This window comes from Palaemon carinicauda, chromosome 15 (assembly GCF_036898095.1).
Source record: "Palaemon carinicauda isolate YSFRI2023 chromosome 15, ASM3689809v2, whole genome shotgun sequence".
Lineage (NCBI taxonomy): Eukaryota > Metazoa > Arthropoda > Malacostraca > Decapoda > Palaemonidae > Palaemon > Palaemon carinicauda.
Genome location: NC_090739.1, coordinates 34,207,365 through 34,234,788, shown reverse-complemented (window position 1 = coordinate 34,234,788; position 27,424 = coordinate 34,207,365). Strand labels below are relative to the sequence as shown.

At 47.7% G+C, this 27,424-nt stretch overlaps 1 protein-coding gene across 1 annotated transcript in view; it reads right to left on the bottom strand.

The window, feature by feature from the left end:
- The window catches only part of PolD2 (DNA polymerase delta subunit 2), a 115,425-nt gene that overhangs the window by 65,743 nt on the left and 22,258 nt on the right, over window positions 1–27,424 (bottom strand). Inside the window, exons 2-3 of the mRNA XM_068388282.1 lie at window positions 22,150–22,274; window positions 6,711–6,834 (exon numbers count right to left, since the gene is read on the bottom strand). Coding sequence (XP_068244383.1) covers window positions 6,711–6,834; window positions 22,150–22,274 — 249 coding nt within the window. The remainder of the gene's footprint in view (window positions 1–6,710; window positions 6,835–22,149; window positions 22,275–27,424) is intronic.

The window sequence follows — 27,424 nt, the reverse complement described above, 5'->3', positions numbered from 1 at the left end:
CTTCTCAACCACTCCAGTTCTTCTCAGTCCGCTGGGTCTCTATCGGGGAGGAAGGGAGGGCCTTTAATCTTATATATTCACCGGGTAAGTACAGTATATTCAAAAATTTATTTTATAAGGAAAATATCATTTTTAAATATTAAACTTAGCCGGTGAATATATAATAGCTGATTCACACCCATGGTGGTGGGTAGAGACCAGTATTAATACAATAAAGGCGTATATGCTCAAGAGTTTTTTGAAAAATATTTCATAAAAAACCAACTTAAGTATAGGTACCTGGTAAGGAAGCTGACTCTGATGATTACTCTACCTCATTAGTCCGCTTTCCTCACGAAGCCCAGCCATCCTCTCAGGATGCTGAAAGACTCCCAGGAGCTGTTATATCCAGGGCGAACACCCCTATAACAGGACCTCATCAATACCCTTAATCTGGGCGCTCTCAAGAAACAACATTTGACCACCCGCCAAATCAAAAAGATTGCGAAAGACTTCCTAGTCTTCCGTACAACCCAAGACAAGATTAAAAAACATTTCAAGAGAATATTAAAAGGATATTGGGATTAAGGGAATGTAGTGGTAGAACCCTCACCCACTACTGCACTCGCTGCAACGAATGGACCCAGGGTGTAGCAGTCCTCATAAAGAGTCTGGACGTCTTTTAAGTAAAATGAAGCGAACACTGACTTGCTCCTCCAAAAGGTCGCGTCCATAATACTTCGAAGAGATCTGTTTTGCTTAAAAGCCATCGAAGTTGCTATTACTCTCACTTCGTGAGTCTTGACCTTAAGCAAACAACGATCTTTCTCATTTAAATGAGAATGTGCCTCCCAGATTAAAAGTCTAATAAAGTACGACAACGCATTTTTAGACATGGGCAATGAGGGCTTCTTAACGGAGCACCATAAGGCCTCAGAACCACCTCGTATTGGTTTAGTTCGGGCTAAGTAAAACTTGAGAGCTCTAACGGGGCACAGCACTCTTTCAACTTCATTACCTACGATTTCTGACAGACTAGGTATTTCAAAAGATTTAGGCCAAGGACGAGAAGGCAGTTCGTTCTTTGCCAAAAAACCAAGTTGAAGAGAACATATAGCTTTATTCGTAGAGAAGCCGATGTTCTTACTAAAAGCATGGATCTCACTGACCCTTTTAGCCGAAGCCAAGCTCACCAAAAAGTGTCTTGAGGGTAAGATCCTTCAGGGAGGCTGAATGTAATGGCTCAAACCTGTCTGACATTAGGAACTGTAGGACCACGTCTAAGTTCCAAGCAGGAGTCGACATACGACGCTCCTTAGAGGTCTCAAAAGACTTAAGGAGGTCTTGGAGATCTTTGTTATTTGACAGATCCAAGCCTCTATGCCTGAAAACAGACGCCAACATGCTCCTGTAGCCTTTAATGGTGGGAGCAGAGAGGGAGCGAACATTTCTCAGATGCAGGAGAAAGTCCGCAATTTGCGCTACAGAGGTACTGGAAGAGGAAATAGAGGAGGACTTGCACCACTCTCTAAATACCTCCCACTTCGACTGGTAGACCTTGATAGTAGATGATCTAGCCCTCGCGATCGCTCTGGCTGCCTCCTTTGAAAATCCTCGAGCTCTTGAGAGTCTTTCGATAGTCTGAAGGCAGTCAGACGAAGCGCGGGGAGGCTTTGATGAAGTCTCCTTACGTGAGGCTGCCGTAAGAGATCCATCCGTAAGGGCAGACTCCTTGGAACGTCTACCAGCCATAGAAGTACCTCTGTGAACCACTCTCTCGCGGGCCAGAGGGAAGCAACCAACGTCAACCTTGTCCCTTCGTGAGAGGCGAACTTCTGTAAGACCTTGTTGATGATCTTGAACGGCGGAAATGCGTAAGCGTCCAGGTGAGACCAGTCCAACAGAAAGGCATCTATGTGGGCCGCCTCTGGATCTGGGACTGGAGAGCAATAAGTTGGGAGCCTTTTGGTCAGCGAGGTCGCAAAGAGGTCTATGGTGGGTTGACCCCAAGTCATCCAAAGACTCTTGCACACATCCTTGTGGAGGGTCCATTCTGTAGGGATCACCTGACCTCTCCGACTGAGACAGTCCGCCAAGACGTTCAATTTCCCTTGGACGAACCTCGTCAACAGTGAGATGCCTCGATCTTTTGACCAGATGAGGAGGTCCCTTGCGATGCCGAACAGAGCGTGGGAGTGAGTGCCTCCTTGCTTGGAGATGTACACCAAGGCCGTGGTGTTGTCCGCATTCACTTGTACCACCTTGTTTAGAAGTAGACTCTCGAAACTCGTCAGTGCTAAGTGAACAGCCAACAGCTCCTTGCAGTTGATGTGAAGGCTCCTCTGATCTGTCGTCCAAAGACCCGAACATTCCAGACTGTCCAGAGTCGCTCCCCAACCCAAATCCGACACGTCTGAAAATAACACGTGGTTTGGGTTCTTGACTGCCAGGGACAGACCTTCTCGAAGACGTATATTGCTGTCCCACCAGCTCAGGCAAGTCTTGACTGGTTCGGAGATTGGGATCGAGACCGCCTCCAAAGTTTTGTCTTTGTTCCAATGGGAGTCTAAATGGAACTGGAGAGGGCGAAGGTGAAGTCTCCCTAGAGAGATAAACTGTTCCAGGGATGACAGCGTCCCTAGGAGGCTCATCCAACTTCTCACAGAGCAACAGTCTTTCTCTAGCATGAGACGGACTTTGAGCAAGGCTTGCTCTATCCTGGTGGCAGACGGAAAAGCCCGAAAAGCTAGACTCTGTATCTCCATCCCCAAATCGAGAATCGTTTGGGAGGGAGTCAGCTGAGACTTCTCTATGTTCACCAACAGTCCCAACTCCTTTGCAAGATCCAACGTCCATTGAAGGTCCTGCAGACAGCGATGACGGGACGACGCTCTGAGCAGCCAGTCGTCCAGGTACAGGGAGGCTCGAATCCCCGACAAATGTAGAAATTTTGCTACATTTCTCATGAGCCTCGTAAAAACAAGAGGAGCAGGGCTGAGGCCGAAGCACAGTGCTCGGAATTGGTACACCACATTCCTGTATACAAACCTCAGATACGGTTGAGAATCCGGGTGTATAGGAATGTGGAAGTATGCATCCTGCAGGTCGAGAGAGACCATCCAGTCTCCCTCTCTGACTGCTGCTAGAACGGATTTGGTGGTCTCCATCGTAAATTTTGTTTTGACAACAAAAACGTTGAGAGCACTGACATCCAGCACCGGCCTCCAACCTCCTGTATGCTTTGGAACTAGGAAGAGACGGTTGTAAAACCCCGGTGATTGAAGGTCCGAGACTTTCACCACCGCCCCCTTCTCTAGCAACTGAGACACCTGCAGATGTAATGCCTGTCTCTTTGACTCCTCTCGATACCTGGGAGAGAGGTCTATAGGGACTTTTACTAGAGGAGGTCTCCGTACAAAAGGTATTTCGTACCCCTCCTTTAGCAACAAAACAGACTCCCGGTCTGCACCCCTCTTCTCCCAGGCCTGTCAGAAGTTGGTCAATCTGGCCCCTACCGCTGTCTGAGGACGTGGGCAGTCAGACTCTGCCACGGGAGGACTTAGATCCTCTCCTCTTACCTCTCTTACTATCGGCACGAGCGCCTCCCTTACTGGGAGCTCTGCCACGAAAGGGCGGGATAAATCTCGTCGCTGGAGTATCGAACTTAGGTCTAACGACATAAGAGGATGAAGGAGCAGCCTTACGCGCTGACGTAGCCATCAAGTCATGGGTATCCTTTTGAACTAGAGACGCTGCGATATCCTTAATTAACTGCTGTGGGAACAAGGCAGACGACAACGGCGCAAAAAGTAGCTCTGACCTTTGACAGGGAGTTACTCCTGCAGACAGGAACGAACAAAGAGTCTCCCTCTTCTTAAGGACTCCTGCCGTAAACGTAGCAGCGAGTTCATTAGAGCCATCACGGATAGCTTTGTCCATGCAGGACATAATTTGCACAGATACATCACGGTCAGCTGAAGAGATCTTCCTGCTCAAGGCTCCCAGCGACCAATCCAAGAAGTTAAAAACTTCAAAGGCCCTATAAACCCCTTTCCGGAGATGATCAAGGTCTGAAGAGGACCAGCAAACTTTTGAGCGTCTCATGGCCAGACGACGAGGAGAGTCTACGAGGCTTGAGAAGTCCCCCTGGGCAGAGGCAGGTACTCCCAAGCCGAGAACTTCTCCCGTGTCATACCAGACGCTCGCTCGAGAAGCCAGTTTAAAAGGGGGAAAAGCAAAGGCTGTCTTCCCCAAACTCCTCCTGGTCAACAACCAGTCGCCTAGTAAACGCAAAGCTCTCTTAGAAGAGCGAGACAGCACTAGCTTAGTAAACGACGGCGTCGAAGCAGCTAGGCCCAGCGTGAACTCTGACGGAGGCGAACGAGGAGCAGCAGTCACAAAATGGTTAGGAAACAGTTCCTTAAAAATCAGCATGATCTTTTTAAAATCAAGAGAGGGCTGAGCAACTTTAGGCTCCTCTCCATCTGAAAAAGTCCCCAAAGGCATATCAGTTGGAAGGGGATCAGCGACTTCCTCATCCGACGGAACTTCGTCCGACAACTGCCGAGTCTCGTGATACGGAGAGACATGCCGAGGAGGCAACGCTTGACAGGCAATGTCAACAAGCGACGGAGCAGCAGCAACAGCTGAGGAAACAACGTCACGCCGCAGCTGTAAAGACTGAAAGTCTTGTGACTGACAAGCAACAACAGCTTGAGTTGATTGTCGCTCGACATCACGTCGAGACTGCATTGACTGCAGGGTCTGAGCAGGCAAAACAACTTCCGACTGCGGTGACAGACGCTCAACGTCACGTCGAGGCAACGGAGTCGGTCGGCGAACGTCAGTGCGGGGCTGCGGTGGCAGCTGCTGAACGTCAGTCCGAGACTGTAGCAAAGGGGGTTCCACGTCACGTGACTGACGTGAAAGACGAGGAACACGACTAGCATCGCGTTTCAAAGCACTAGAAACGTTAGCACTAACATCAAACGGACGAGAAAACACTCGTTTAGGCGGCTGAAGGCCAGAGTCACGTTCATCGCACTGGCGAACCGCAAGCAAAGGATCATCGTGAACCTGTCCATGCTCATAATCTTCCATAAGGGAGGAAAGCTTAGACTGCATGTCCCGCAGGACAACCCACTTCAGGTCAACGGGAGTCGGAACGGGCCGTGACGTCGGTAACGTCTGCGCTGGCAAAACATTGCCTCTACCGAGACCCTCGGACTCCGTGTTACGCTTTCGCTTAACAGGCGAACAGTCATCCGATGACAGCAAGTGGTCAGAGCTGCCCCAATGGCTACAGCCAGGACGCTGGACCTGTCCTGAAGGGACTGACTTGCGCCTTAAGGGCCTAGATACCTTGCGCCAAGGTTTCTTATGCGACAAGTCGTCAGAGGACGAGGAGAACTTAGTCTCAACCGTCTTATGGTAAGGACGTTCTTGACGAGAAACGTCTGATACCAAAGAGGGAACGTCTGTACGCTGGTTTACACCCCTCGCCCCCTTAAGTCCTACGACATTACTTCTCCCTGGTGCAGGGGAGCCTGAAAGAGGTCTCGGACTAGGGGAGCGACAAGCACGAACAGACGAACCCTCGGTCGCAACACCAAACACATTTTGCGCACTTTTCACTTTACCACTTAGATTTTCTGCTTTACCACTTTTCAACAACTTTATATCGGACATAAGTTGGTTTCTGTCCGAGGCTAAGGACTCGACCTTTTCGCCTAAAGCTTGAATCGCTAAAAACATATCCCGCATAGACGGTTCATGAGTGCTAGCAGGGGGTTCAGGAACAACCACTACAGGGGAAGGATTAGGTTCAGGGGCATGGGAGGAGGAAAATTCCAAAGATCTAGATGAGCTTCTCCTCACCCTATCTCTTTCGAGCTTACGAGTATACTTTTCATACTCGTAGCCATTCGAATTCCGACAAGACCACGCACTCCTCACACCGATCTCCTAATTGGCAGGATTTACCCCGGCAATTAGAACAAACAGTATGAGGGTCGATAGAGGCCTTGGGAAGACGTTTGTTACAATCTCTCGCACACTTGCGATATACAGGAGAAGGGTCAGCCATTTTGAACAACCAGAGAAAATCCAAATCAAAGCCAATTTCATCAACAAGAAACACAAGCCAAAAAAGGGTTTCAAGAGTTTTATTGAAGAAACACACCAACACAGCGAAAGCCAATAAAACAACCAAAACAAAGTACTTCACCAATTCGGTAGAAAACTCGAGGTCTAAAGCGAGCGGAACCAACTTGTCGGCAAGACCGACAGAGAAGAACTGGAGTGGTTGAGAAGTATATGCGGTATCTGGCCGATAGTCGGCGCTGGTGGGCACACCCGCAACCTTCATGGCGATCGCTCGCGAGTTTTTGGAATCTGTCGGGCCGTCGGAGACGTCAGCTATTATATATTCACCGGCTAAGTTTAATATTTAAAAACAAAGATATACAAGTCTGATTAGGGAGAAAAAAAAAAAAAACTATCAAATTGAATCACGGGTCCATCATCTATGTCAGCCCTACTCTCGAATTAGTATAAGCAATTTAATGAGTTAATAAATTTTTCAATTCATTAAGGATAAAAAGGCCTTGCATTTAACATTGTTCTTTTCTTTCCTTATGGCTTGAAAGACAAGAAAGTTAAGGAAAGACAGTAAATGAAAATAGAAATTGATGTAACACATCTCAAAGCCGTCAAGTGTCCCCTTCACTCACCTGTAACAAGTTTGGGGACATCAACATTTCCAACAAGCTGAATTCTCTGAAGCTCATCTTCTAAAATAATTTCATCTTCCTTACTAACATATTTTTCTAAGACAGGTTGTGGCATCAAGTGATGCTGAAATTAAAGATGTTGCAATTAGATGAAATACAATTCTAGCTGGAAAAAAATTCAGATTAGAAAAGAGATGTAGTTCACATTTCCATTACTACATAAGGTACAAGAATAATAATTGGCAACAGCATTGGGTTACTTTAAAAGGAAATAAGATGAGAGAAATAACAATGTTAAATCTCCTTAGAGGTATAACATGATGCCTCAAAAGTGGGAGACAACTCTTTGTCATCTTCGCATTGGTCACACTAGGCTGACACAAGAGTTTTTGATGACGGCCAACATCAGCCATATTGTGACGACTACTATTTGGTACCCCTCACAGTGTGGCACATGTTGACCGAATGCTCCACTTTTAGCACCCTGAAAAATAGATATCTTTTTATGGCTCGAGGTAACGATCGCAGGTTCATCCTTGACAAAATTATTAAGCAGGTCGTGTTATACTATGCTAGCAGTATTTTTAGAATTATTTCGAAAGCCGGTCTTCTGAAAGCTATTTAACTTTGATAAGGAAATCTTTGGTTTAATAATTCTAAATTGAATTTCATGTTACTCTTTATTTATAACAAACATTGGCATCAATGACTTTGATGTCAGGATGGCATAAAACTCCAAATCTACCAATCAATCAGTTAATTAAGGTACAGTATATACGGAACCATAAAAATGTAGGCCTTGTGACCAGAAGAAATACTGTACTCAGAAAAAGCATTGACCTTTATCATTTAATGACCTGCTTGTTTAAAACCTGCTCAGTTACAACCAACTCTTAAACAAAAAACAAATAAAATAAAAATAAAGAATTCTAATAAGATTTATTACTTCCATACTAACCTGACGTTCTTATTGATTCTACTTGAAGCTGTATCGACGTCTACCCCAAAATAAAAATTTCCCATTCTCTCTCATTGGAAAATACCCAGCCCCCTTTGGAAACCACATCATCTGGCAGTTGATGGCCCAAAACTAGTCATTGATACAACATACTACCCCCTACTTTTCAGTTCTTGAAGTCAAGACCCTAATCATTAGTTTATTGACCTCAATGATTAGTGGGAAGGAGAAGGGGCATGTATATGAACATTAAACAAGTATAAAAATTTATCGTTAAAAAATTCTGTTTATTTTCATGAACCTATGCTGATGTTCATATTATTGTTCACACACTGATGGAGGTGGGATAGTATACAAATATAAAAGGAAAAGTAACAATCTAGATCGATAAATTTATCAATCCCATGAGAGACTAGTTTAAAAGGTAACCAATTCTAACCCCAAGTAAACTCATAATTGCTCGAGTTCCCCGGTCAGATTCCAAACCTATACCCACTATCCACCTTTTAAAAATCACATATCTTAAAAGTAATTTGTATTTTTTCCAAACATACGAACCTGAGTTCTATAATAGGAGTATAATTATAGTGCAGCTAGAAAAATGTTATTTTTATAATAAAATAAATTTTTGAATATACTTACCCGGTGATTATATAAGCTGCAGCTCTGCTGCTCGACAGAAAACTCTACGTTCAAAATCCGCCAGCGATCGCTATGCAGATAGGGGGTGTACATCAACAGCGCCATCTGTCGTGCAGGTACTCAGTACTCAATGTAAACACAGAACTCAATTTTCTCCTCGGTCCACTGGGTCTCTATTGGGGAGGAAGGGAGGGTCCTTTAATATATAATCACCGGGTAAGTATATTCAAAAATTTATTTTATTATAAAAATAACATTTTTCAATATTAAACGTAGCCGGTGATTATATAAGCTGATTCACACCCAGGGGGGTGGGTAGAGACCAGCAATAAATGTTTACATTATTATGAGCTAAGGATTTTTTATTTCATTTTAGCAGTTATTCAAAATAACAAACATAAAATAAATAAGTACCTGGTAAGGAAGTCGACTTGAACAATTACTCTGCCTTTTTAAGTACGTCTTCCTTACGGAGCCTCGCGATCCTCTTAGGATGCTGAGCGACCCCTAGGAGCTGAAGTATCAAGGGTTGCAACCCATACTACAGGACCTCATCAAAACCTCTAATCTAGGCGCTTCTCAAGAAAAGAATTTGACCACCCGCCAAATCAACCAGGATGCGAAAGGCTTCTTAGCCTTCCGGACAACCCAAAAACAACAATAAAAAACATTTCAAGAGAAAGATTAAAAATGTTATGGAATTAGGGGAATGTAGTGGTTGAGCCCTCACCCACTACTGCACTCGCTGCTACGAATGGTCCCAGGGTGTAGCAGTTCTCGTAAAGAGACTGGACATCTTTAAGATAAAAAGACGCGAACACTGACTTGCTTCTCCAATAGGTTGCGTCCATTATACTCTGCAGAGATCTATTTTGTTTAAAGGCCACTGAAGTTGCGACAGCTCTAACTTCATGTGTCCTTACCTTCAGCAAAGCTTGGTCTTCCTCACTCAGATGGGAATGAGCTTCTCGTATCAACAGTCTGATATAATATGATAAGGCATTCTTTGACATAGGCAAAGAAGGTTTCTTAATAGAACACCATAAAGCTTCTGACTGTCCTCGTAAAGGTTTAGTTCGTCTTAAATAGAACTTAAGAGCTCTAACAGGGCATAAGACTCTTTCTAGTTCATTTCCAACCATATTTGAAAGGCTTGGAATATCGAACGATTTCGGCCAAGGACGAGAAGGTAGCTCGTTTTTGGCTAGAAAACCAAGCTGTAAAGAACATGTAGCCGTTTCAGATGAAAATCCGATGTTCCTGCTGAAGGCGTGAATCTCACTGACTCTTTTAGCTGTTGCCAAGCAAACCAGGAAAAGAGTCTTTAAAGTGAGATCTTTAAAGGAGGCTGATTGTAGTGGCTCGAACCTTTCTGACATAAGGAGTCTTAGTACCACGTCTAAATTCCAACCAGGTGTAGCCAAACGACGCTCCTTCGTGGTCTCAAAAGACTTAAGGAGGTCCTGTAGATCTTTGTTGTTGGAAAGATCTAAGCCTCTGTGACGGAAGACTGATGCCAACATGCTTCTGTAACCTTTGATAGTGGGAGCTGAAAGAGATCTTTCTTTCCTCAGGTATAATAGGAAGTCAGCTATTTGGGTTACAGAGGTACTGGTCGAGGATACTGATACTGACTTGCACCAGTTTCGGAAGACTTCCCACTTTGACTGGTAGACTCTAAGAGTGGATGTCCTCCTTGCTCTAGCAATCGCCCTGGCTGCCTCCTTCGAAAAGCCTCTAGCTCTAGAGAGTTTTTCGATAGTCTGAAGGCAGTCAGACGAAGAGCGTGGAGGCCTTGGTGTACCTTCTTTACGTGTGGCTGACGTAGAAGGTCCACCCTTAGAGGAAGAGTTCTGGGAACGTCCACTAGCCATTGAAGTACCTCGGTGAACCATTCTCTCGCGGGCCAGAGGGGAGCAACTAACGTCAACCTTGTCCCTTCGTGAGAGGCGAACTTCTGCAGTACCTTGTTGACAATCTTGAACGGGGGGAATGCATATAGGTCTAGATGTGACCAATCCAGTAGAAAGGCATCTATATGAACTGCTGCTGGGTCCGGGATTGGTGAGCAATATATTGGGAGCCTCTTGGTCATCGAGGTTGCGAAGAGATCTATGGTAGGCTGGCCCCATGTGGCCCACAGTCTCTTGCACACATCCTTGTGTAGGGTCCATTCTGTTGGAATGATTTGTCCCTTCCGACTGAGGCAATCTGCCATGACATTCAAGTTGCCTTGGATGAACCTCGTTACTAGAGAAAGGTTTAGATCTTTTGACCAGGTGAGGAGGTCCCTTGCGATCTCGTACAACGTCATAGAATGGGTCCCTCCTTGCTTGGAGATGTACGCCAAAGCCGTGGTGTTGTCCGAGTTCACCTCCACCACTTTGCCTTGAAGGAGGGACTTGAAGCTTTTCAAGGCCAGATGAACTGCCAGTAGCTCCTTGCAGTTGATATGTAACGTTCTTTGATGCGAGTTCCAAGTTCCCGAGCATTCCCGACCGTCTAATGTCGCACCCCAGCCCGTGTCCGATGCGTCCGAGAAGAGAACGTGGTTGGGGGTCTGAACAGCCGGGGGCAGACCCTCTCTGAGGCTGATACTGTCCTTCCACCAAGTCAGGGACGACTTCATCTTCTCGGAAATGGGGATCGAGACCGCTTCTAGCGTCTTGTCCTTTTTCCAGTAAACAGCTAGGTGAAATTGAAGGGGACGGAGGTGTAGTCTCCCTAACGAAACGAACTGTTCCAGGGATGATAGCGTCCCTATCAGACTCATCCACTGTCTGACTGAACATCGTTCCTTCTTCAGCATGTTCTGGATGCATACCTGGGCTTGACTTGTTCTGGGGGCCGACGGAAAAGCCCGAAAAGCTTGACTGTGAATCTCCATCCCTAAATACACAATAGTTTGGGATGGGACCAGTTGAGACTTTTCCATATTGACCAGGAGACCCAATTCCTTGATCAGATCTAGAGTCCACTTTAGATTCTCCAGACAGCGACGACTGGAAGAGGCTCTTAGAAGCCAGTCGTCCAAATAGAGGGAGGCTCTGATGTCCGCTAAATGAAGGAATTTGGCTATATTCCTCATCAGCCTGGTAAACACAAGAGGAGCTGTGCTTAGGCCAAAGCACAGGGCTTGAAATTGGTAGACAACCTTTTCGTAAACGAATCTCAGAAAAGGTTGGGAGTCTGGATGGATGGGGACGTGAAAGTATGCGTCCCTTAGGTCTAAAGAGACCATCCAGTCTTCCTTTCTGACCGCTGCTAGAACGGACTTTGTGGTCTCCATGGCGAACGTCTGCTTTGTGACAAAGACATTCAGCGCACTGACGTCTAGCACCGGCCTCCACCCTCCTGTCTTCTTTACCACTAAGAAGAGACGGTTGTAGAAGCCCGGGGATTGATGGTCCCGGACTTTGACAACCGCTCCCTTTTCTAGTAAGAGAGACACCTCCTGCTTCAAAGCTCGTCTCTTGTCTTCCTCTCTGTACCTGGGAGAGAGATCGATGGGACACGTTGCTAGAGGGGGTTTGTGTACAAACGGGATCTTGTACCCTTCTCTGAGCAACTTCACAGATTGTGCATCTGCGCCTCTTTTCTCCCAGGTCTGCCAGAAGTTCTTGAGTCTGGCTCCCACTGCTGTCTGAAGAAGGAGGCAGTCAGACTCTGCCTTTAAAGGACTTGGTACCTTTCTTCTTCCCACGTCTCCCTTCGGCACGAGCACCTCCTCTGCTGGAGGCTCTGCCACGAAAGGGCGGAATGAATCTGGACGCTGGAGTGTCCATCCTGGGTCTTGACAAGGTAGGCAAAGGGGTGGCTTTGCGGGCAGAGGACGCAACCAGGTCATGGGTGTCCTTCTGAATCAAAGAGGCAGCAATCTCCTTAATCAAGTCCTCTGGAAAAAGGCACTTTGAGAGAGGAGCAAAAAGAAGTTCTGATCTCTGACACGGTGTTACTCCAGCTAACAGGAAAGAGCAAAGGTTCTCCCGTTTCTTGAGGACCCCGGATACGAACAAAGCCGCAAGCTCACTAGATCCGTCACGTATGGCCTTGTCCATGCAGGACATTATGAGCAAGGAAGATTCCTTGTCAGACGGGGAGATCTTCCTGCTCAAAGCTCCCAGACACCAGTCCAAAAAGTTAAAGACCTCGAAGGCTCTTAAACACTCCTTTCAACAGATGGTCTAGGTCCGTAGGAGACCAGCATATCTTAGAGCGTCTCATGGCTAGCCTGCGGGGAGAGTCTACCAGGCTTGAGAAGTCGCCCTGGGCAGAGGCAGGAACTCCCAAGCCGAGAACTTCTCCCGTGGCATACCAGACGCTCGATCTGGAAGAGAGTTTCGCAGGGGGAAACGTAAACGCTGTCTTCCCTAGGTTCTTTTTGGACTGCATCCAATCTCCTAAAACTCGTAAAGCTCTCTTGGACGAGCGGGCGAGGACGAGTTTCGTAAAGGCAGGCGCGGATGACTGCGTACCTAAAGCAAACTCTGACGGAGGAGAGCGTGGAGCGGCAGACACAAACTGGTCCGGATACATCTCTTTGAACAGAGCAAGAACTTTTCTAAAGTCCAAAGAGGGTTGCGTGGTCTTGGGTTCGTCAAGGTCCGTATGTGGGTCATCAATGTGTGCCGCGTCGTCATCATCAGAGAGTCCATCATCTGAGAATTGAGGAGGAAGCGGCAAAGGAGTAGGAATCGGCTGGTCAGCTGAGTCCGGCAGCACGGGTGCACGCGTGACTGAACCGGACGCAACGTCATGGAACTGTTGCCCAGTCTGTGAACTGGCAACAACCATAGCAGCGCGGGGACGCATAGCGTCTACTCCAGACTGTCTAGTCTGATGTGGGCGAGCAGAGGTAACCACACTGGGTTGCGGAGGTTGACGCACCGCGTCAAAACAAAACAACTTAGACTGTTGTTGTACCTTGCGAACGTCAACGGAAGGTTCCGTGCGTCGCTGAACGTCAACATGCGGCTGGCAGGGTACACTGGAACGCATGGGTGGCGGGACTTTCTCAGCTGGAGTGCGGCAGAAGGTCGCCTCAGCGTCCACAGGACGCACAACCGTGGGTGGTTGTAGGCTAGAGGTTGGTGCAGCGTCAACCTTCTCCGCACGAAAGTCCTGCATCAATGACGTTAACTGAGACTGCATGGTCTGCAGCAAAGACCACTTAGGGTCTACAGGAGCAGGTGCAGCAACAGACGGTGTGACTGCCTGATGCGGTACCGCTTTGCCTCTCTTAGGAGGTGAGCAGTCGTCGGAAGACTGCAGCGAGTCCGAACTGACCCAGTGGCTACAACTGGGCCGTTGGACTTGCGCGGAAGGGACAGACTTGCGCTTAAGAGGCCGCGAGACCTTGGTCCATGGTTTCTTACGAGAAACCTCTTCCGCAGACGAGGAGTAAATGGGCTCTCTCGTCTTTGTGTGGGTGGGGCGATCTTGGGTAGATACGCCCGAAACCACGGAGGGAACGTCTGTTCGCTGATTAAAGCCTCTCGAACCCTTTGGTCGTACGACATTGCTTCTCCCCTGGACTTGGGAGCTTGCAAGAGGTCCCGGACTGGGAGGACGACAGGCACGAACAGACGAACCCTCAAGCGCAACACTATCCACAACACTATCACTCACTTTATCACTACCCACTGCACTCTTACACTTCAGCTCCTTGACGTCTGCCATGAGCTGGTTACGGTCACTAGCCAAGGACTCGACTCTCTCACCAAGAGCTTGGATGGCACGCATCATATCTGCCATCGAAGGTTCTTGAGTGCTAGAAGGGGGATCAGGAGCAACCACTACAGGGGAAGGAATAGGTTGTGGGGCATGAGGAGAGGAAAATTCAACGGAGCGAGACGAACTTCTCCTGACTCTATCTCTCTCTAGCCTACGTGTATATTTCTGGAATTCGATAAAATCGAATTCCAAAAGCCCAACGCATTCCTCACATCGATCTTCCAATTGACAGGTTTTATCCCGACAATTGGAACAAACGGTGTGAGGATCGATAGAGGCCTTCGAAAGACGCCTTGAACAGTCCCTAGCATTACACTTTCTGAATTTAGGGACTTGAGAAGGGTCAGCCATTTTGAATTAGTCAAAGGGGAATTCAAAAACTATCCAAAGTCATTAACAAATAATCCGATATCAACAAAAGAATGCAAGGATGTATTGAAGATAAAGCCTGCAAAGCGAAAGCTCAAAACTAGAAACGTGTACTTCACCAAAAAGATGTGAAAACCAATCCAGTTAGCAACAGCGAATTAGTAGGTCTTGCCGGTGGCACGACAGAGAGAAAATTGAGTTCTGTGTTTACATTGAGTACTGAGTACCTGCACGACAGATGGCGCTGTTGATGTACACCCCCTACCTGCATAGCGATCGCTGGCGGATTTTGAACGTAGAGTTTTCTGTCGAGCAGCAGAGCTGCAGCTTATATAATCACCGGCTAAGTTTAATATTGAAAATAACAAATTTAGAGATAATTTGTATTTTTCCTAGCATACAAACCTGGAGTTCTTTATAGGGGTATTACTTTCGGCAAAGCTGAAAGACTAGTCAAGACAATTTTAGTGAGGGATAACTACCCCCATCCTCTTGTTAGCGGGTGGGGATGGGGTAGATCGAGTACCCTGCTCACTCACACCTGTCGGCCGAGTAACCACTTTTGCTTTCTGGCAGGACTTCCTGTGGGACAGGGTGGCAGGCCAATTTTTATAAGTAGCTCCAGGTTTGTATGCTAGTAAAAATACAAATTATCTCCAAATTTGTTATTTGTTCCGGTGCAAATACAAACACTTCGCTATTTATAGGGGTGACTTACTCTTAGGAGGTAGGAAGTCCTACCAACTGGCCTTGGCTGTGACCCAAGGTTCTCTCTATTTCGATCTGCCATCGAAGTAGTAAGAACCCTACCCTCACTAAAATCAAGTGCCAATACAGGGTAATGCACTGATAGCAGCCTGCAGAAGCTTGTGTGTGAGAGAGACTAGTGGATTGTCTTTATGTAGGAACTCAAGTACAAGAGTAGAGTTCTAAGACTTACCTAATACACTCCCTCAAGAGGTATTGGGTACGTAACAAAGTATTATATACAAATACTCAGGATGCACAAGGGAAATGAGTCTTACCTAAGAGAGGTGAGGTCAGCTGTGTTGAGGTTTGGCAGTGCTGTTTTCCCCAAGGAGGGGAAGAAGGTAAAAGGAAGAAAGGAGCCAGTCATTCTTACTCATTCAACCCAGACTAACCCGAGTAACCTCAACCCTCAACCCTCTGCTACTTGTCCATCAAGGAGCTTGAGGCATTAGGCCACTTGTTGTGCAGCCACCCAAGGACCAATGAAAAAAAAAGTCTCCATGTTCTTGTGGGTTACGTCTTACAGGTAGTGGGCAGTGAAGGTCGTTTGACGCTTCCACAAGCCCGCTTGCAGTACCTGCACCACAGAGGAAGTTTTTCTTGAACACCAGGGACGTTGCAATGCATCATGAACTCTGGGTTGTTTGGACGGGGGAGGGTCTGGATTGAGAGCTCTCTCAATCACTTTCCTGATCCAAGAGGAAATAGTATTCCTAGGGAGCCTCCTCTTGACCTTCCCCGTGCTAACGAAAAGCGCTTTCACACGGGGGTGAGCTGCTGCTCTTCTTATTAAGTAACACCCCATACTCCTTACTGGACACAATAACAGTTGGTCTGGATCTTCGGATACAGAACGAAGACTCTCCATCCGGAATGGGCCGAACCTGGAGTCAAACACACCCGTATTTTGAGTCTTAGCAATGAACTCAGGGACATAGCTGAGGATTACTTCTCCCCATCTCCTGGAATGGGAGACGCCAGCAGTTCACCGACTCTTTTGGCTGAGGCCAAAGGGAGTAGGAACACCGTCTTCCACATTAGGTGGAGATCCGAAGCCTGGTGTAATGGTTTGTAAGGGGGCCCTTCAGAGACCGAAGGACCCGAACCACATTCCAAGGAGGAGGTCTAAGCACTGACTGGGGACAAGTAAGCTCGTAACTACGTATGAGCAAAGAAAGTTCCAACGAGGAGGAAATATCTACTCCTTTCAGTCTAAAGGCGAGACTCAAGGCTGAGCGGTAGCCTTTGACTGCTAAGAACAAGAGAAGCAATTCTTCCCGAAGGTATAAAAGGAACTTTGCTATAGTTGGAACAGTGGCATCGAGGGGAGAGATATCAATTCCACGACACCAACCACAGAAAACTGACCACTTTGCCAGGTAGACTGCCTCTGTGGTTCGTCTGAGGTGTCCAGCCATTCTTTTTGCAACCTGTTACAAAAACCTCTGTGTGTGAGGAGGTGCTGGACAGTCTCCAGGTGTGAAGCCAAAGCAAAGCTACGGTTCTGTGGTAGATGTTAGCATGTGGTTGCCTGAGCAGATCGTGCCGTGGAGGGAGTTCCCTCGGAATCTCCGTCAGGAGTTGCAGAATGTCCGGGAACCACGGTGCATAATGCCATAGCGGAGCTATTAGAGTCATCCGCAAGTTGTTGCTTGCTCATACCTGGTTGAGGACTTTCCTCATCAGACAGAACAGGGAAAACGCATAAGCGTCCAGGTTTATCCACTCTGCTTGGAAAGCATCTTACTAAAGAGCTTGGGGATCGGGACTAGGGAGCAGTATAACGGGAGCCTGAAGTTCAGGGCTGTTGCTAACCGATCCTCAGTTGGGGAACCCCACAAAGTCACGACTTTGTTGGCTACTAGACCTCTTTGCCGGGTTATCCACCTCTTATCGGAGGATGTCAGTCCTCCTATCCCATGTGGCCCAACACGAGAAGAGGCTTCAGCGGGGACCAGTCCTCTATTAGAGAGGGGCTGCCTCTCTTCAGGTGGGCGTACACTGGTCAGTGGGGGTAGTTAGCCCCTCCCACCGTCGACTCCAATGCCTGGCGTCACCCATTACCCGCAAATATGGGTGACTTAAAACCGGATCACTGGAGCCCGACTCTTAACAGACTTGGTCTGCACCCAATGGGGTCTGCCAGAGGGTGATGGCGTCTATATTGGCACAGGTTGAGATGGAATGCAGTCCATAACACACTGTGCCAAATCCAAAGCAGCATCCAAAGTATAATCGAACATGCCAAAGTCGTCAACAATATCGAGCCCAAAAGGAAGAGATGGGAGAAAAAAGAAATAATCAAAAGTAAAAGAGAAAGTGCTGACAGATTTAGTTGGATCAACAGCTAGGCACCGAGGTCCAGTGGGAAGTAGTTCCCACTGTTCATTTGAGCCCAGCTGCTAATCCCTAAGCCCCCATCCTCATCAAGGCTTCAGCATCTGGGGGAGGGGGTGCTGTGGAAAGACCGAAGCATAGTACCCTGAACTGGAATTTCCTGTAGTCTAGGCTGAATCTTAGATACTTCGTTAATGACTGATGGATTGGGATCTGGAAGTATGTGTCCTTTAGACTGATGGATTGGGATCTGGAAGTATGTGTCCTTTAGACTGATGGATTTGGATCTGGAAGTATGTGTCCTTAAGACTGATGGATTGGGATCTGGAAGTATGTGTCCTTTTAGGTCTAGTGTGCACATGAAGTCTTGTGGTCTTACCGCTTGTCTGACTGTGTCTACCGTCTCCATGCTAAATGAGGTCTGTTTGACAAACTTGTTCAGAGCCGAGTGGTCGATGTCTGGTCCCCGACCTCCAGACACCTTTTTCACAAGTCGACTGAAGAAGCCTGGGGAGTCATCGAAGACCTCCTGGAGAGCGCCCTTCTCCAACATGGTCTGGACTTCTAACCGAAAGGCTACCCCCTTTGCTGATCCCATAGCAAAGGAGTCTGTTGTCACTGTCACTGGATCCTTGATCAGGGGAGGGAAAGACGACATGAACGGGATGCGATACCCTCTACAAATCACGGAGACTGTCCAGGGATTAGCCCCGAACTACTTCCACCTATTCCAGCAGCTTTGCAGGCATCCCTTACTGGTGGAAGAGCAGGGGGATCCCCTATCCTAGCCTTTTGTGGCCACGGCTGCTCCCTCTAAGATGTTTTCCTCCCCAGGAAGACATTGAGCCTTTCTTGTCTTTGGATGGAAAGGGCTTCTTAGACATCTGTTTCTTCGCTGCCGATTTACTTGTTGAGGCTTTGGGTCGGTTGGGCTGCGGAGCTGGTGGTCTGTAGGGCCAGGATGTTAAGGCCCTATGGAGGAGAGAGTCCTGATGGGACTTCTTCCACCTCTGCAGCTTGCTCGACGTCCCTAGGCTCAAACAAAGAGGAACCCTCTAGAGAAGAGTTCCTGAGACTTGCGATCTCAGCATTAAGGACTTGGTGATGGAACCTCTCAGATACCAAGTCCCTGCATTTGAGGATGGTGTTGGCCCACAATTTCACCACTTGGTGAGCCAGGAAATCGAAAGTCTGGGTACCCGAGAGGAGGAAGGTTTCCATCACTTTCCTGGTACTTTCTTTTGAAAAGTCCTCCATCCATACCAGGATTCTCAAGGATACAGCCACGAAGTAGCCTGCATGGCATACTTAGCGACCTCTTCCTGGTTAAGAATATCCGCTGTTGAGAACGTAACTTGACGGCCAGAGAGAACGCAACTCGACGGCCGGAGAGTCTCTCTAGACTCTAGAGAGACCCCATTTGTCAGTTCATCCAGAGAATGATGAAGAGGAAGAGCTGGTTGAGGCTCGTCCAAGACCTCGTAATACCTCCTTTGCTAAACACAAAGAGGTGTGAGGAACATGACGGATGAACCTGAATGAAGGGAGGAAGAGAATTCGGAGAGCTGAGCGGCGATCTTACATTGGGCACTCTTCAGTCCCTAAGACCAGGGCAAAGCTGCACTGGACTTAGTGGGCTTCTGTGTACCGAAGACACGTGTCTTTGCCCTCCTAAGGCGCCATCTCTGGGTCGGACAACCAGTTGAGGGGCCCTCATCAAAGTCAGAACATGCCACAAGGTGTGTTCTGACTCCTTCTGAAGCGGGTCTGGCAGCGAAGTCTCAATCATTAATCGCCGGGAACTTGTCTCGGGGTGGGTCGCGGTCATCTCTAGGGTGGCTGACTGTCCTGAACCCCTATGTAGATCCGGAGGTCCTCGAAGAGGACTTACGCATCATCTTGGAGTCCTTATACTCCTTACGAGGAGGAAGATAGATTTCCAACATGGAAGGCCTGGATAGTCTGGACTTGTTGGAAACTTCTGAAGACATGACATTACTGTCACGGGGTAAGTCTGGAACAGGCTACTCACGTGACTCCCTTGGCAGTGGTATTGAAGAGCCAAGAGAATGGGGGGAAGAACCGGAAAGGTTCGACCTTGTCCTCAATGGCCTAACTGGAGTCAGCTTTACCCTCGACGAAGTATCGATCTCAGGAATTAATCTTTTTCTCTTCAGGGGGGAGATAGCTGTGGTCCCTTGCCGTGCGTCTGCCATAACCGAAGCTCACTGGAGGGTATCAGAGTTTTCTGATGTGCAGGCTGAAAGGGCAGATTCAAATACCAGCATCACTACCTTGACGACAGCTCCGAACCAAGGCTCTCTGAAAAATCCCATGAAGGATAGGAAGCTTTAAGCTCCCTTTGAGGAGTCTTGTTCGGTAATGAAGGGACCGGTAACTTCAAAATCTTGAATTCACCTGGTATGCCCTTTCCTTCCTTCCCTGGCGGTCGCTTTGTTATGTGTATGCAGGGAAGGGAATGGGGCAACAGTGACCTGTAAAAAAGAACTCTGACCTTCCTCGTAGAGAGAGGACCAATGATCTAGAGGGCGATGACCTACCTTTCTGCTCCTGCTCCTTCCCTTTGTGATCACATAACTTTGTCCTGGAGGCCTGCTGCGACTTCTTGGAAGTTAGTGGAAGATGGTGGCTGCTGTCTCTCGCCTTTGGTTCTGGTCGTTAAGCAACCGTGAGTTACTGAAGCATCAGTGAATGCCTCCACATTGGCGAGCATTGCCACGATGGAGAATGCTGACGCTGTGGAGAGCGCCAGAGAGTGGGATACGCTGACGAATTGGTGAACACTGGCAACCTGGCAAATGTTGACGAGCTGGTGAGGGCTGACACATTGGCGAATGCTGATGCGGAGGCGACGGCTGACGAGTTGGAAGGCGTTGGTGAAGCACCGACTGCTGACCTGCGAGCGAGCGCCGACACAGTAAACGCTGACACTTAGGCGAATGGTGACGTTTGGGAGAGCGCTGGTGAGCGCTTACTGTAAAAACCTCTGTAGGCGCTTTACGAGAGGTTGAGCGGTGGGAAGCAGGAACACGATTGGGTGAGCGCCGCTCCAACACGTCACGTTGCTTTGGGGAACGGAGGGGAAGCGTGGAGGTCTGACACGTTGAAAGGCAATGGTCAGCAGGCGAACAATGATCAAGGTCATCGTGACGAGCGGTAGGATGTCGGGAACCAGGAGACTGAAGAGCAGGAGGTTGGCGATTCAGCGGTCAGCGAGACGAAGGTTGACGAGTAACTGGAAGGTGATCAGATAAAGGGATGTGTCCTTCAGAAGGACGAACATCCTCGGAAGGGGATCGCCTTCAGCGGGGAGTCATAAGCCGGAGTTCGATGAAGCACATCAGAGTTGGCATGAGAATGACTGGAAGCAGAAGAAGGTCGGAAACCAGGAGACATCGAACGAGAAGGCCCCTCAAACAAGGAGGGCTGTGTGGACCCAGCTCACGAGTCAAAGAGGCGTCTTTTCACCGATAGTGAAGGAGCACCTCTAAGGCGAAGAGGAGAGTAAGCACGACGGGGTCTACGACCATGATGATGCCCCATGGGGCCCAGTGGATTAGCGAGCTGACCGTCACCAGCAGTCCTCCGAAGAGGAGTCTCTTTGAGTGAACTCCCTCGGAAAGGAGAAACACACGCAGGAAAGACAAGCCTGGGACTTTGCTCCCCCACCCCAAAAAGGGTGGTTAGCCAGGGGGGAAACGCAGTCTTCGGCAACGGCGGAAGAAGCAGAAGAGGCAGGAACGTCAGCCAGCAGGGTAGCAGACGAGTCCTCAGACACCAAGACGTCAACGAGGACCAAAGGATCTACCTTTGAAGTCGACGAATGCTGCAAACTAGCATCCCAGTGCAGCAGAGCCTCCTAGGAGGGTGGACCCAGTAACCCCAAGGACGGCCAAACCTGAAACAAGGGAGAAAAGGACATGGACATCCGAGGAGGGGGGTGGAACTGGGTTACTTTGCTAGGGGAAGCAACACCATCTCAAGCCCCGAGGTTGTCCAGGAGTTATGCAGCCTACGCTACTGCTTGACAGTCCCTCGGAGGAGACTGAACGAACAGGAACTTCGGAGGAAGGTCGGAGAGGGGAAGAAGAAGCCTTGTGTTTCTTCTGCTTCGAAGTAACCTTCAAAGGAGAGGAGTCCTGCTTAAGACTTCTTCTTACGCTGTCAACCAAACCTTTCCCACTGGGAGGCAGACCACTGTTGACACTCATTACACTTATTTAACTCATCACACTGATGGCCCCTGCAGACCAGGCTGTGAGGATCCGTGTCCTTGGAGGACATAAAGGCACCGCAGGTGCGGCCCTCAGGGCCCAGGGCAGGTATGCATGGCTGCAAGAAGAAGCCAACACACACACAAACACTGAAAAGTAAAAGCAGAAAAAGATTAATGGCAGTCCAAAAATGCGAGGAGTAAGAGCGGCAACAACCGTTCTCCATCCGAGCCAAAAGCAAAGTGAAGCACAGTCACAAGTGTGTGAGTGAAGGCTACCCCCACTAAATAAAGGGATGGGTAGTTAACCCTCGCTAAATTTCAATGGCTCATCTTTTCAGCTCTGCCGAAAGAAATACCCCTATAAATAGCGGAGGTTTGTATTCCAGTTACAGAACAAACAATTATCATCATACCTCTTCAGATATCTCTTTAAGAATAGAAGGCTTCAACTCCTGCCGTTTGAACAAGGTCCCAACTACAAAACATCTTCCAGAATCTCCATCTAGTTCATGAAGGTGCTTTAGTGGAACATCTGTACCTGCAAGAATTTTTAAGAGCATTGAAGCAACTAGGATAAATACTCTCCACGTTATGAACATGAACTCCAACTCTCATATACATTATATGCTGTACAGTACAACAAATTCTGAAATCTACCAACCAATAAAAATATTGTAAAAAGCTCAGATCATCATCTTCCATTAAACAAATATTTTCTGCAAAGCCCCAAATTATTTCCATTTATGATACCATACACAAGTATGAATAACTTTTTCTTACTTATATTTGAAAACCATATCAGCAAAGGAACTCTTAACGAATAAATACAACCTAAACTCCCATTGATAGTTTCTACATTATAGTTCTAAAATGACTTAGGTCATTTCATTATCATTACCATAGTGCTGAAATCAACTGCTTAGCCAAGCTACAATCATCATCATCATCAAGGTGCCATATCCTAAGGACGTCGGCAATCATGACTCGCCATTCCTATTTCCAGCTCTCTGCAGCAACTAAACTGCAGATATTCTTCCCCCAGTCATTCTCACCAATCCATCTATATAGTTTTCTCTAGGTTTCACTTTCGGCCTCCTTCCATCGATTTCACCAGCAAGAGAGAGAGACATTCTTGTTTTTGTCTTTTCACTATGTAACCCATAAACCAAATTTGCCTACCTTTCAGTGAAGATAAAGGTTTCTCCCAACTACCACAAGCTCCAATACCTCCTCATTATTTTTCCTCCCAGTCCATGATATTTTCAGCATTCTACTCCAAAACCATATGTCTGCAGCCTGTAATCTCTCCCCGTCTGCTTTCTTCAAGATCCAAGTTTCACAGCCATACAACAGTACAGACCAAACATAGCAAATTTGGTAGTAATTTTTATTTTTCCTAGTATACAAACCTGAAGCTATTTATAGGGGTATTACTTTCAGCTACGCCGAAAGTAACACCCCTATAAATTTACGCCGGAACAAATGACAAATTTGGAAGTAATTTGTATTTTTCCTAACGATACAAACCTGTAGCTATTTATAAGGGTATTAATTTCGGCAAAGCTGAAAGGACGAGCCATTAAAATTTAGCGGGGATTAACTACCCGCTACTTAGTGGGGGTTAGGGGTGGTAGCTAGCTACCCCTCTCACTCACACACCTGTGACTGTGTTTCACTTTACTTGAAGGTAGGACTTTAATTGGGGACAGGGTTGGCGGGCAAGAATGTATAAATAGCTACAGGTTTGTATTGTTAGGAAAAATGTTATTTTCATTAGTAAAATAAATTTTTGAATATACTTACCCGATAATCATGTAGCTGTCAACTCTGTTGCCGACAGAAATCTACGGTCGGGATACGCCAGCGATCGCTATACAGGTGGGGGTGAACACAACAGCGCCATCTGTGGTCAGGTACTCCAGTACTTCTTGTCAACACCACCTCAATTTTTTCCTCGGTCCACTGGTTCTCTATGGGGAGGAAGGGTGGGTCAATTAAATCATGATTATCGGGTAAGTATATTCAAAAATTTATTTTACTAATGAAAATAACATTTTTCAATATTAATCTTACCCGATAATCATGTAGCTGATTCACACCCAGGGTGGTGGGTGGAGACCAGCATACATGTTAACAAAGAAGCTAAGTATCCCGTATTTTATTTTATTAGTTATTCAAAAATAACATAAAATAAATAAGTACCTGGTAAGGAAGACGACTTGAACCATTACTCTGCCTTTATTAAGTACGTCTTCCTTACTGAGCGTAGCGGTCCTCTTAGGATGCTGAACGACTCTTAGGTGCTGAAGTATAAAGGGCTGCAACCCATACTAAAGGACCTCATCACAACCTTTAACCTCGGCGCTTCTCAAGAAAGAATTGACCACCCGCCAAATCAACAAGGATGTGGAAGGCTTCTTAGCCGACCGTACAACCCATAAAAAGTATTCAAGAGAAAGGTTAAAAGGGTTATGGGATTATGGGAATGTAGTGGCTGAGCCCCCGCCTACTACTGCATTCGTTGCTACGAATGGTCCCAGGGTGTAGCAGTTCTCGTAAAGAGACTGGACATCTTTGAGATAGAATGATGCGAACACTGACTTGCTTCTCCAATAGGTTGCATCCATAACACTCTGCAGAGAACGGTTCTGTTTGAAGGCCACTGAAGTAGCCACAGCTCTCACTTCATGTGTCCTTACCTTCAGCAAAGCAAGGTCTTCTTCCTTCAGATGAGAATGTGCTTCCCTAATCAGGAGCCTGAATAGGTAAGAAACTGAGTTCTTAGACCTTGGAAGAGAAGGCTTCTTGATATCACACCATAAGGCTTCTGATTGTCCTCGTAAAGGTTATGACCTTTTTAGATAGTACCTAAGAGCTCTAACTGGGCAAAGTACTCTCTCCAGTTCGTCCCCCACCAAGTTGGACAGGCTTGGGATCTCGAACGACTTAGGCCAAGGACGTGAAGGAAGCTCGTTTAGCAAAAAACCGAGCTGCAAGGAACATGTAGCCGTTTCAGATGTGAAAACTATGTTCCTGCTGAAGGCGTGGATCTCACTTGCTCTTTTAGCTGTTGTCAAGCACACGAGGAAAAGAGTTTTTAATGTGAGGTCCTTAAAAGAGGCTGATTGGAGAGGTTCAAATCTTGATGACATAAGGAACCTTAGGACCACGTCTAGATTCCAGCCTGGAGTGGACAACCGACGTTCCTTTGAGGTCTCAAAAGACCTAAGGAGGTCCTGTAGATCTTTGTTGGTGGAAAGATCCAAGCCTGTGTGGCGGAAAACCGCTGCCAACATACTTCTGTAACCCTTAATCGTAGGAGCTGAAAGGGATCTTACGTTCCTTAGATGTAACAGGAAGTCAGCAATCTGGGTTACAGTGGTACTGGTTGAGGAAACTGCATTGGCCTTGTACCAGCTTCAGAAGACTTCCCCTTTAGACTGATAGACTCTGAGAGTGGATGTCCTCCTTGCTCTGGCAATCGCTCTGGCTGCCTCCTTCGAAAAGCCCCTAGCCCTTGAGAGTCTTTCGAAAGTCTGAAGGCAGTCAGACGAAGAGCGTGGAGGTTTGGGTGTACCTTCTTTACGTGAGGTAGACGTAGAAGGTCCACTCCTAGAGGAAGAGTCCTGGGAATGTCGACCAGCCATTGCAGTACCTCTATGAACCATTCTCTCGCGGGCCAGAGCGGAGCCAACCAACGTCAGCTGTGTCCCTTTGCGAGAGGCGAACTTCTGAAGTACCCTGTTGACAATCTTGAACGGCGGGAATGCATACAGGTCGAGATGGGACCAATCCAGCAGAAAAGCATCCACGTGAACTGCTGCTGGGTCTGGAATCGGAGAACAATACAACGGGAGCCTCTAGGTTATCGAGGTAGCGAACAGATCTATGGTTGGCTGACCCCACAGGGCCCAAAGTCTGCTGCAAACATTCTTGTGAAGGGTCCACTCTGTGGGGATGACCTGACCCTTCCGGCTAAGGCGATCTGCCATGACATTCATATCGCCCTGAATGAACCTCGTTACCAGCGTGAGCTTTCGATCTTTTGACCAGATGAGGAGGTCCCTTGCGATCTAGAACAACTTCCACGAATGAGTCCCTCCCTGCTTGGAGATGTAAGCCAAGGCTGTGGTGTTGTCAGAGTCCACCTCCACCACCTTGTTAAGCTGGAGGGACTTGAAGTTTATCAAGGCCAGATGAACCGCCAACAGCTCCTTGCAATAGATGTGAAGTGTCCTTAGCTCCTGATTCCATGTTCCCGAGCATTCCTGTCCGTCCAAAGTCGCACCCCAGCCCGTGTCTGATGCGTCAGAGAAGAGACGGCGGTCGGGTTTCTGAACAGCCAAAGGTAGACTTCCTTGAGAAGAAAGCTGTTCTTTCACCACGTGAGAGTAGACCTCCTCTCTTCGGAAACAGGAACTGAGACCGTCTCTAGCGTCATGTCCTTTATCCAGTGAGCCGCTAGATGATACTGAAGGGGGAGGAGGTGGCGTCTCCCTAACTCGATGAACAGGGCCAGCGATGAAAGTGTCCCTGTTAGACTCATCCACTACCTGACTGAGCATCGGTTCCTTCTCAGCATGCTCTGGATGCATTCTAGGGCTTAGTAGATCCTTGGGGCCGACGGAAAAGCCCGAAAAGCTCGACTCTGAAGATCCATACCCAGGTAGACAATGGTCTGGGATGGGACGAGCTGGGACTCCTCAAAATTGACCAGGAGGCCCAGTTCCTTGGTCAGATCCATAGTCCATCTGAGAATCTCCAGACAGCGACGACTTGTGGGAGCTCTTAAAAGCTAGTCGTCTGACGGAGCCGGACACAAGATCATGGTACTGCTGCACAGTCTGTGAACTGTCAACCATGGGGAAGCGAGGAAGTACAGCGACAACCCGAAGCTGTCTAGACTGTCTGGGTCGTACAGACAACTCCTTATCGGGTTGCTGAGGTTGCCGCACTGCGTCACAACAAGTCACTTCTGCTGGTTGTTGAACGTCTTCCCAGTGACACACTGACTCCGTAAACAAAAAAATCCTCTAACAAGGACTAAGCTTGGACTGCATGTCTTGCAACAAAGCTCAAGGTCTATGGGAGCAGGTGTGGTAACAGACGGGGTTAGCGACTGAAGTGGAACCATTACCCTCCCTGGAAGCATGTTATGCTTAAATAAAAGTCCATAGGAGGCTAAGCAGCTAAAGGCTCCTCTCCAAATGACAGAGTCCTCAAGGGAATATCAGAAGGAGGGAGAATAGCACTTTCTCATCTACAGGAACCATATCCGAGAAAAGCTAAGTTCTCTCAGTGAGGGTTTCACTGGTGCAAAAGCAGCAGACTAGAAGGCAACGTTATGAAACTGCTTGACAGTCTAGTGAGTTGGCAACAACCAAAGATGTGTGACTGAGGAGCATGCGGTAAGGTATGCAGAGCATGCTGTATGTAGAGCATGCTGTAAGGTAAGCAGAGCATGTTGCATGGCGAGCGGCTTATGCTGCATGGGAAGAGGCTCATGCTGCATGGGATGAGGCTCATGCTGCATGGTATGAGGCTCATGCTGCATGGGATGAGGCTCATGCTGCAAGGGATGAGGCTCATGCCGCATGCGTTGAGGAGGATGCCGCATAGTATGAGGCTCCTGCCTCATGGGTTGAGGCGGTTGCCGCATAGCATGAGGCTCCTGCCTCATGGTTTGAG